Source organism: Porites lutea, chromosome 3 (assembly GCF_958299795.1).
Source record: "Porites lutea chromosome 3, jaPorLute2.1, whole genome shotgun sequence".
NCBI lineage: Eukaryota > Metazoa > Cnidaria > Anthozoa > Scleractinia > Poritidae > Porites > Porites lutea.
This window is the reverse complement of record NC_133203.1, coordinates 49,782,048-49,793,865: the sequence shown is the minus strand read 5'-3', so window position 1 is coordinate 49,793,865 and position 11,818 is coordinate 49,782,048. Positions and strand designations below refer to the sequence as shown.

General features: G+C 38.8%; 1 protein-coding gene and 1 pseudogene across 1 annotated transcript in view; both read right to left on the bottom strand.

Annotated features, from left to right (window-relative positions):
* LOC140931364 (tRNA N(3)-cytidine methyltransferase METTL2-like) overlaps positions 1–11,542 on the bottom strand; it is a 36,784-nt gene extending 25,242 nt beyond the window's left edge. Inside the window, exons 1-4 of the mRNA XM_073381166.1 lie at positions 11,457–11,542; positions 2,270–2,361; positions 1,094–1,154; positions 238–754 (exon numbers count right to left, since the gene is read on the bottom strand). Of these exons, the coding sequence (XP_073237267.1) occupies positions 238–754; positions 1,094–1,154; positions 2,270–2,361; positions 11,457–11,542 (756 nt within the window). The remainder of the gene's footprint in view (positions 1–237; positions 755–1,093; positions 1,155–2,269; positions 2,362–11,456) is intronic.
* LOC140930019 (uncharacterized) lies at positions 5,238–5,751 on the bottom strand (annotated as a pseudogene).
* Positions 11,543–11,818: the final 276 nt, after the last annotated feature.

The following is an 11,818-nucleotide window of genomic DNA, read 5'->3' as shown; positions in this document are numbered from 1 at the left end:
CATGTGATAAACCACATATGTTCTCAGTTGCCTAAAAACCATCTCATATCATGTAAGAATTGAAACCATGACCAAATTTAATATAATTGTGTACATAATTACTACTTGTTATGAGGGTCACATTTCTAACATCCCTCAACTCCTTTGCTTTCCCTTCATGAAAATTAAACATGAGATTAGAAATAGAAAAAAAAACTCAGACATATTAAAGAGGAAACACTCCATCAATTTCTTCACCTCCAGAATCCGTTTCTTTGTCTTATGTCCAGGATAAACTTCAGCACAATGTCTTTCACTTTCAGTACCATTATCCTTCAAGATGGTGGTTGAAGAATTCTGTTTCACACTTGCACGGCATCGAGTATTATCAAATTCCTTACAACCATCTCCCATTGTCAAAGAATTAGCAGCCACATTCTTAGAGCTATTTGAGACATTCAAGTTCTCTAAGAAGTTAGATAAATGAGTCTCCTTTGTTAAAGCTTTCTCGTGTCCTATGGCCTGAAGATTTGTTTTCTCTAGATGTTGAGGGTTTACAGAGTGTGGTGACAAATCCTCATTGTTTTTTACTGTTAGGAGATTTGTTTCTTGTTGTAGTGGAGTATCATCTGAGCTAGGCTTTGATCTTAAAGCTTCTTCATATCTTGATCCCAGAGAATTTGTTGTCTGTTCATGCTCAGGTTGTGGTTTTAAGGAGTTTGGTCCTGATAATTCTGGAAATTCTGTGAATAACCAGTGACGGTCTTTGAAAAACCTTTATTGACAAAAGAAAAAACATTCATCATCTGTCAAATAATACGCCTTCATTTATTTTAATTTTTTTGAAAAAAAAAAGGATAAAGAAAAAAGAAACAGGCTACCTAAAAGGGGAGCTGTTGGACAGGTGCTTCCAACTGTGGATAACTATTAATTTTTTGGCTACAAAATAATTAGCAATAATCAATTATATTTATTATTAACCAAATAATGATACATGATGAGTTACTTGTTTCACGTAAGATATCTATGATAATTTATTATTACTTGGCAGGGCTAAAATATCATTTGATTCTTAAATTTTCAATTTCATTTCACCACTCTAAACTACATGAACCTGTTTTGATGTTGCATGTAAAATTCATTCCAGAAACAATCTGCTTTCTCCTCATACAATTCTGAAAGTTGAATTAGAGGTAGAAAATATCAGGATCAGTACAAGATTCTGGCAAACTGCCCATGCACCTATCCCTTCCTTAACCCAACATTGTGCCCCAAATGAGACATTAGTATTAAAGTTCTGGTTTAAGATCTTTAACATCCATCCAGCCCTCACACATGACGACATAGTCCATTTTGATTTACTCTCACGGCACGTACTCTCAAGATGTCAACAGACAATGTATGGTCAAAATGAGCATTTGTCTGGACAAACAAACAAATCTGGCGTTTGCTGTGAAGCTTAAACTCTCCACTTTTAACATTTTGACTGGACAGAAAAGAGATATGACCGACCTAAAATTTCTTTGGCCAATCAACCGGCTGGCAACAGGTCCAAATTTGTTTTGAGCGCTGTCCAAAAAATCTCAAATCGTGCAATTTGAAATAATAATTATTTCAAATTGTATTATTATTGTAAAAGAGGGAACTGTGAGAACTACCTCTCTTTCAAAATTTAGCCACTGTTTTTTTTTAGGAATATTGTCGATCATAGTGTAGACAAAAGCCATTCTCAGGTTATAATCAGGAATTCCTTTGTCGACTCCTCAATCTTGTCCCCAGGGTTCTCTCTGCCATGGAAACAAGGTCATTGTCTCCTGTTAGGGCTCAGAAACAAATCTGTTATCTGATTTAAAGGGCTGGCTGTGTTACAGCTGCTGTCCAGTACATTTTGTAAATATTCCCAAAATTACACTTCTTTATTGTCAATGGAACTTTGTCCCCCAAGAATTATATCAAAAGCTACAGACAAAAAGAATTTGGTGGCAGTTTCCACCGTGTGAATTTTGATAAAATTAATTTTTTGACAAGGCTCCTTTTCCTGTAGAATGGATTTTACCAATGACATGAAAACCAGTTCCCCTGGAGGGTCATCAAAAAATTGGAGGGAAGTTCTCAGTCTCCTAAGTAATACTGAAAGCTGCAATAAACATTCCTAAATGAGTTTACAAGTATCAATGCCCATTTCATATGGGAGCCCTTCACATATCCCCCGCTCTTGGGGTATGAATACTTTAAGCAGTATAATTTTTTTTTATTACATCAACACAATACAGCTATGAGAGTAAAATACTTTGTTGATCTTCTCCAAGTTTAACTCTGGAATTTTCATTTATCTTTTGTTGTGCAGCTTCCTCCTGTTCAGTATCCCATTCCACACTGTCCCTAAATATAACAAACATTCAAACAAAACAAAAATAAGCATGTAATGGAATATAGACTGTTGGTTTCATTTCTTGGTGGTGTGAACTGAAAAAAAAACGTGAAAGAGAACTGTAACACAAAATAATGTGTAACTGTTCTAGACGACAAATTTGGATCGGAGTTTTTTTGCTAGGTTTTGCTTGTTTGATTGTTTATTAAAATAGTATGATTCTAACAAACTTCTCAATCAGTCCTCTTTGGGGGTTTGCCTAAGAAACGGAATCAGTAAACCCCATGTCAAATGCTGAATATAGCCCACTACAGGAGTTCAGATTGGTAGGGAGGGAGTCTAACGCGGCGAGTGGAAAACGAAAACGAGGAAAAAATGAGGGGAGACCCCCTTTTCGCCGTCTCTTTTCCTGGCCCTGGTTGTTGAAACGTTGGATAGCACTATCCACCGGATAAATCACTATCCAGTGGATAAGTATTAGGGAAACCAATTGTGTTATCCACTGGATATTGATTTAACCAGTGGTAAGCGCTAACCAACGTGTGAACAAGCGATGGCTTGTTAATTTTTCGCCTGCGCCCAACTATCTGAACGCCTGGAACAAGGCTAAACGTATTAAGGCCAAATAAATCTGAAATATATGAATTAGTGATTAGCTCTAGTGCCAGCCATGTGCAATGATCTTTTCCTTTTTATTTAATTATAACTGATGACTATATTTTTCCATCCTTCTCGCACGTCGCCACTTCGCGGTTCAAAATGGTTGAATGAGAAAGAAGGTCATCTCTCAAGTTAACAACCGTTTTGGTGTACATCGATCACCATAAAACCCGATCCACTAGATATAAGGAATATTTAAGGTCTATCAATATCTTACCAGGCATTATGTTCAAAAACCTTGCTCGGATCGGACAGAAAACGATTACCAAACTGGGGCCTTGAAGAATCGTCGCTGTCCGCCATCTTAGAGTGCTTATTTCTTACATGATGTACAAGTCCCTGTGGTTGGCAATTCCCAGACCAGATAGCGCGGGCTCATAGCTCCGCTGACACCGTCTTAAAAATTAAATTCAAGCAAAACAGGTCTTCTGAAACAAAGAAGCAAAACTCTTTTTTTTTTTTCATTGTAGCTCATGCTACATTGAAACGCCTGCCACATGTCCCACATAGGCTAGGGTGCGGAAGTGTATGAACAATATTTCTCTTTATCAAGGGACGATCCCCGGCGGCACTTCCTTATAAGAGGCTAAGGGACGGACCATTAGAAAACTTATGGGGGGGGGAGGGGGCGGGCGGGCGAAGTACAAAAAAAAATATTCGCGCAAGGGAAAATTAAATGAAAAAAATTTATGCACACCAATTAACCCTAAAAAATATTCATGCTATGGCCTAAAAAAAATCATACAAGGAATTTGATAACAAAAAAAAAATTCCTGCAGCTCGAAAATTCCCCTCCCCCCCATAACTTTTCTAATGGCCCGTCCCTAATGGAGATGTGCAAGGGGTCGCATTTTCACGACTGGACTGACTATAATGGGGTCGCATTTCAATTGAGTTACTAGAATGGGGTCGCACATTTTCTGATTTTTAGGTAAGACAGTTCCAGACAGTTCTTCATAGCATACTAGAATGTTTTTACTGCAGATGAGAAGTAAAGTGATAGAAAATGACTAAGTTGGGATCGCGAAAATTACATATTTGCCCAAAAGTGACCAAGATGGGGCCTGTAATTGGCCACAGAATAGACTATAATTGGGTAGGGGCTCTAAGAGGCCAGCGGCACATACCCAGCAAAAATTAACCCCGGTACCCCCCCCCCCGGGGGGGAACGATATGACGCATCGTGACCAGACTTAAGAAATTGAGCAATTTTATTTTTCAGCCGGGACAAAAACCTTGTACCAGAATAATTTCAATCATATTGCATCCTTTTTTTAACTTTTCAGGGGCTATAAATGTTAAGTTATATGGTCGTTTGCGGTCCCTTCGAGGGAAGCTAACGGGACTGCGAACGACCTCGGACGTCTGAGAATCAGGCTAGGTGAACTACTGAACTATATTCTCGACTGGAGAGTGCGCAATGACCAAAGAGACAACTTAACAGGTAAGACAGGAAAACCAATCCTTAAGAAATGAAATAAGCGAACTAAATGCAAAAATACAAGAACTGACGTACCTACTAATATCATAATTATTTCATTTTTTGTCCTTTTACTAGTTTTCCTTTTTTGAGTTAATGTGGAACCATATTATTCATACGTTTCTCTCTATTTTGCAAAACTGTTAATCTCTTTTTTTCAAACTCTTTTCTTGAACTCTGTAATATTTAGAAATTATGAGACTGACCTGCCTCGATTAGTTTAGCTACCTGCAGGTCAGTCGGATTGACTGTAAACAGTTGTAATATATAATAAATAATCTTAAAAATAAACTTAAATATTCTGGTACAAGGTTTTTGTTAGCTTTTGCCCCCTGAAAATTAAAATTATTCAATTTCCTGGTGGATTCTGTCTTAATTTTTCTCGGGATTTTGACCTGATAAGCGATAGGATGAGCGACAGTAAGAGTACTTTTGTCTTAATTTTGATTCCTACTGTATTAAAAAAAAAATAAGATGACTTAAAAGTTTTTATCCACCAACATCACATGACATCACTGCCTCCAGGAACAAATGTAGACCCCTAAATTATTTCTTGTCGGGATAATACTCTGATTCCATGGGGATCAATTATAAGGCATTGAATAATCACGGCTTTCTTGTCTTTGCTTTATTGCCAAAAACCAAATAACTACAAATCTGCAAACGTACTACGTCTCTAAAACGTACATTTTCACTTGGTAATCGAGATTTTAGTCAGCGCACAGTGTGCTGACAGTTGGTGCTGTCTTAAGCCGGCAAAGCATAAACATCAGCACACGTTTCGCCGCCGTTATCTCCCTCTTGCGAGTTTTAATAAGTCTTCCCAGTACCACAGGCGAAGTTCGCTGTTTTCCAGGACACAGAGGGGTTTCTTCTGGGCGCAAAATACGACTATAGAGGAGGAAGATGTATAGCCTGCCATAAGGCTCGCTCCTTCGTTTCTTGATGCCAGTATCTTGTTATTCTCATCGGTCAACATGGTATGTATACCGTTGGTTGTATTTGGAGCGCATCCCCAGTTCTGTAACCAATATTACTGTTGCATGTCACTCTTCCCGAGCGATGCACGAACATTATCGAACGCACGAAAATATTCCGATCGTACTTGAATCTTCCGAACTGATCGCCTTTAGCACCGAAGCAGACCGGGGATTTGTTGAGTTTGATCCAGCCAGGACAGGAACTCACCAGAGCCTTTTGGCATACAAAAATTTCGGCCGCCAGTATCATGATAAGGATAAGTTTGGATAACATCACAACAATCCCTAAGAATATACAAAGAAAACCAGCAATGTCTTGCAGAGTTAATTTTCACGTAGTACGATCAGCATTGCAGTATTCTGCTTGCTGAATTTAATATGTCTACTATCAAAAAAGACTCAACAGATTTGCTACAAAGCGGTCAAGACTACTATCTATCTTTTGAACAACTTGGGCCAGAACCTCTGGAGACTCTCTTTTTTTCACTAGCCCTCCGGAATTTCAGCGGCATTTCTGCAGTAAAATTAACTCTCAGAGTAGATGAGAAAGCCGCCAACATTCCACGACGCCGGCACTAGTTGCCCTGACAGGCTATGAAATGTTGGCAGTTTTCTCAGGCTGAGTTTTCTGAACTTTCCATAGTTTGAACTCAGCTAAAAGGCGATAAAATATGCGATTCACATTAGAACTAAATTGAGAATTATAGGAGGTCCAAAATGAAAGCTACCGAATCGGTAATAGAAATTAAAATGGAAGAACACTATACCTTTTTTCAAAAATAACTTAGTCCAATCGTTTCCTGAGCGCTCAGAAGCCAGTCGTCAATGAGAAGTGCTGACGTGTACTTGGAGCTTTGAAGGTCTGTTTTGATACGAGAGCCGGAGGGCCCTTACCAGAATATTTCGTGTTTCTATCCTGATCTTTTATTTCAATGAAATGTTGTAAGGAAGAAATAAAATGATTATTTACAAATATATGTGGGGAACTGAAATAGGAAAGCCCAAACTTCCGTTATCACAGAAACGAAGAATTTGGTTGGCATTTAACGAAGAAGTACCTATTTTCCTTAGATCATTACAGAAAAGCAGATGAAGTTTTTTTTAAAGTTATTTATTATTCCATTATTCAAATCGAAAGAACCGCACGATACAGTTCAATACACTATCCAAATCAAGAATAAATAATAAAACTTGAAAATTTTTTTAACAGTTAAAAAACAAGTTGAACTATCCAACTTTTCCCATCCAGGCCTAAATCTCAAATTAAAGTTCCGTTTTGCTCGACTTTAGGTCCTTTAGTTTCGTGATTCCTAATCTTGGCAGATTTCAATCTCGCCTGACAAGTGTGTACGTTGCTCACTCATGCCAGGCGACTTGTATATTATTTGCAGGAAAGCAGAGTATCCAAAATAACCTAAAATAATAATTGGTTCAGCAGCCTATGAAAAACCCAACAAAAGACTAAAACAAGAAAGAATAGAAACTGAGTGGAAAAAGTTGTCCTTGATCTTATGTTTACTGAGCTATGCAAATCAAATGATTTTTTTTTGAGTATATAAATGGTTAATATTACAGTTGTATGAAGTTTTGAAAATTTTACGTAAAATGATCAAGCAAGGATCTTCTTTTACCTTATTTCGCGTTTTTCGCGATTGTGGAAAAATCCCCGCGAAATTTAATATACCCATATAGAAAATTCAAATCACTGGAAAAAAAAATGAATGACATTAATTTAATATCTATAACATAAACTTTACATGATGTATGTGTCGACAAATAAGGACAAGTTATTAGCTTATTTTACTGGTACGTTCCAATCCGTAATTGTCTCTTCTGTGGCATGTTGAGAAATAACGTCAATATCGCGTTTTGCTTTTTTGCTTGTTTCATTTTATCTCGATACTTTTAAAAGTTCAGAAGATTGAAAACTAAAATCAAGTTGAGAACGCTTGAATCGCGACTTTAATGCCTCTTTTCATATTTGCGTATTAAAATCGCACCCCGGGAAATACTTTCTTGCGGCGGGATTAGCTCAGTCAGTAGAGCGCTTGACAGCAGAGCGGGAGGTCACGGATTCGATTCCAATCCTCAGGGTCTTAAAATCACTGAGAAATGATGGTACTCCCTTTGCACCCCAAGCAGTTGGACCTTCGCGTGGCTCGGATAACCAAGTAAAATGGCGGTCCCGTCTCCCGTGAAAAATAGTGTCCCCAATTAGTACTTTCGTGCTAAATGCAGTGACACTCAAATAAAGAGCATTCTTGCGAAATTAAATTACCAATGAGGTACACTCCGTCGACCTTAAGTTTATGAGTGAAATCACAGTCTCGACGTTAAATATTGTTGCTTTACCTTTTTTTCTCTTCAACAAGGTCTGGAAGGGTATTTCTGGGACTATCCGGGATTTGACCAAAATACTGAGCGCAGTATCTCAGTTCGCGCGGGAAACATTGACGGGATTCGGGATAAGACTGCTACCCGCGGAAGCGGGATTCGCCAATGATTAGGGCACGGGATGCGGGATTGGGAAAGAAAACGATATTCAGGATAGAGAGGAGATGACAACAGTTCGGAATGCACGATTCTCTTGTCTCTCTTTAGTAGATAAGATGTCTTTAACCCCTTCTGTTTTGGTCGCTTACTGTCATATACAGTGGAAGGTGAAACTGAAGCTGAGTCCTATATGGAGGCCTTGCAAATAGTAAACATAGCAAGACTAAAGAAAAGAGGAGACGACCTTTGCGTTAAGTACATGGATAAGATGAAGCCTAAGGACCATCTTTTACCACCCGGCAAGGGCCGAGGGTGCCACCCCTTAAGCCCCCTGCAAACGGACGCAACATTGTTGGATGCTACATGTTGCGTCCGTTTGCACACCCTGTTGCATGTTGTTGGATGTTGTTGCGTAAAGTTTGAAACCGGTCAAATTTTTCAGCCAACAACTCCCAACATTTATTTTGTTCCGTGATCGCCGAAGCGTAGCGCAACAATGCTGGATCCGTTTGCACAGCTCTTCCAACATTGTTGGCGCCACGCACGCTCATTACGCATGGTTTACAAAGACTTATGGGTTGTATCCTTCCCACGATGCACTGCAGGTCCCAATATTGTTGCGAGTTGTTGCATCCGTTTGCACACCACTGCCAACATGCACGCAACAACTCCCAACATTGTTGGCCCAGCAATGTTGGGAGTTGTTGCGTCCGTTTGCACGCAGCATTAGTCCCTTAGTATTGAATCACCCCAAATTTTCATTGGAGTTACTAAAGCGAATTTAAAACCACCTTCAAAGACGTTACAAAGTTGGCATCCTTAGAGCTAACTATTAACGACTAAGGGAAGTGCTTTTTTAACTGGCGTTTGATTCTGCAGCTTATTTCTGTTTAATTAACCCGTTTTGGATTAACACTCTTACACCTTTTCAGTTGATGCTTCAATATATCAGTACCAAAGAATGCTTAACCATACGTTGACAAGTTGTGATCTCTTTTTTCAATAAAATGAGCATAGCCACGTCAAAACCTGTTAAATTGTGTTTATTTTAACTGAATGTGCTTGTAAGTCCAACACAAGATCGGTGCGGGTAATGAGATCCTTCGTGTATTAAACCGCAATCACATTTTCAAGAATAAATCTTTACAAAGTTAAAAAAATGTTTTTCAAGTGGGTTCGTAGTCACTAACGTATGTAGCTATGAACTTGCTGGTTGAAATCGTTTGGAAAGGTTGTGCAAAATTAGTATACGCACATGCTGAATGCAATTCAAATATCACAAATAATACAAAATGAGTGTCACCGACGTAGTTATCAAAGCTAAAATCAAGGATGTTTTTAACTCACGTTGTGTTTTGGCGGTTGCCTTGACCTTTCACTTATAAAATTTCTAAATATTTCCAGTTTAAAAAGTTGTAAGGTCGTGTAATGTTCACAGTGTATTTTGAGAGATTGTTTTTGACAACATGGCCCGTGGTTTTTCAAGCAAAATAGGCTACCTTTTTTTTGCCCACAAAATCGTCAAGTTTCCGACCCACAACATCTCAATCTTTGGATTCTACGTAGTATTTGAAACAGTTGAGTTTTAATATGGACTAAAATAACTGATAACAAGTGTAAACGGCACGTGGTACTGGCCAATGAAGGGAGCGAATCGTCGACAAATTAACAGAGAACTTTTATATCAGATTATTCAAATAAAAACTGTTCTGGTTTATGAACAAGACCAGGGAAAAGAAAGACGACGTGCAATTGAGTTTTTCGAAAAAAGTTTTATGTAAGCGCAGCTCACAAGCGTCGAACTCAAACAAGCGCCGCTCTCTGACAAGTCTTGCAATTCATTAAATACTTTGCTAAAGACTGGAACGAACATCGATTTCTATAACAGATCAAACATAGAACGACTATAACGTTTGACAACCAAATTTCAGTACAGCTAAATAGAACCCGAAAACAAACCTTCAAGTGTCTTGCCAACTGGACATGAGGTGACGGTTTAAAGTCGTAACACTGTGCTTTACAGCTAGAAATATTTATACTCTAGCCCGATTAAAATTCAACCTAACCTGAGAAATATTCTTGCCGACGGCCGACTTTACAACTGAATACTTAATAATAATTAGCAAGGGTAACAAACGTGGACTCGTCAGATAGATGATAAAGTTCGACGTCAGTCAAACTTGGGCCACTTCCACAAGAATCCGGATATTTTTAAAACCGCATATATTTTTACACGAATCGGTCTTTCTCTTACAGGAAATAAGCGAATCCGAAACCTCCATTTTTTTGAAACTGCTCTCCAGAGTGATTTACGGCCCAGTGCACCCAATTCGGGTAAAAAAAAACTGTTGTACTACTGTTATTTGCTTTCTTAAAAAAATTCCTTTGTAACGGCAGATACTATACAGGCACTGAAGGAAAACGTGTCGAGAGAATAATTTGATAAACACTTGTATCTGTAATTTTGTACTGTATTAAAATACCAGACCAGAATGTTGCGATTGTTTCAAAATTTTGTCAACCAAAACATCTTCAACAGCATGAAACACAAAAGTCAAAACTCAAACTGAAAGGTAAACCACTTGCTACAACATGAACAAGGCGAAAGTTGCTGAAATAAAACATGACTTTAATTTTCGTATTATATTACATATCTTGCTTATTTGATGAATTACCTCTGTAAAATAGAGTCTTCAAATATAATCGACTTTCTTGGAGACAAGCCTGATATAGTGAGAAATCCCACCCTGCTATTGGACTCTGCTTGAAACTTTGTAGAGCATGCGCTGAGTGTTGCTAGGATACAGCTTTGAACCCAGGCCTAACAGCCGTGCGCTTGGTACTTACGTACAGCGGGCTCGGTTATGACCATCGGTTTATCGATAAATGGATGCTCGCACTTGAAAAAACCAGTTTGACGAGCCCAGAAGATGACGTCAAAGACATGACATGATTCAGGCGGAGCCTCCTTTTCTCGTCCTCTTTCAGCAAGACGGAAAAAAAAAACATTTGACACTTTTTGAATATTGCCTGCATCGCAGACACTCTAAATCTTCTGTAAAGAGCGTCTGCGAATTAGTGCACAATATCGTTTTCGAATCCCGTAGAGTCGCAAGGACATATGACGGCGTTTTTAATTGGCTAGTTTCTTACGCGGTTTGTGATTTGTCCGATTTGAATTAAGTGTTGAGAGGCCAAACACGACTAATAGTTCGTGACAAGAGACGGATTGAGCTTGTGATAGTGTGAAACGTGACCTTAGACAAACAGCCCCCGCCCCTTAAGTAGTTTTGACACTCATGCAAGATGGCAGTCCGTAACGCAAAGCTCTCGATCTCGATAATCTTACTGAAAAATAGAGGACTGTGAACAGTCTAACGAAAGGAATGCGCTAACAAATTTTTAACGCTGGTTGACTACGTCTTCCCGCGTAATGATCACGATAAAAACCCCATGCACTAGATATAATATTTAACGTCTATCATCATCTTACCAAGCATTATGTTCAAAAACCTTGCTCGGATCCGAGAGAAAACGATTACCAAACTGGGGCCTTAAAGAATCCTCGCTATCCGCCATCTTAGGGTGGTTATTTCTTACATAATGTATTACCTATCATGGTTGGCAAATCACAGACCAAACAGCGCGGGCTCATAGCTACAGTGTTTTTGAGCGACGGACGTCAACTGCAAGTGGACTTTTTAAACCACTGGGCAGTGTTTTGGTTGAAACTCTCGGGTAAATCCTCTTTATAAGAGAAAAGAAACTTAGCAATACAAATTTGTTATACGTTAGCGTCAAGGCATAGAAAAAGGGAGAAGGCCTCACTTCCGGTTGAAATGCGTCGCGCAAAAA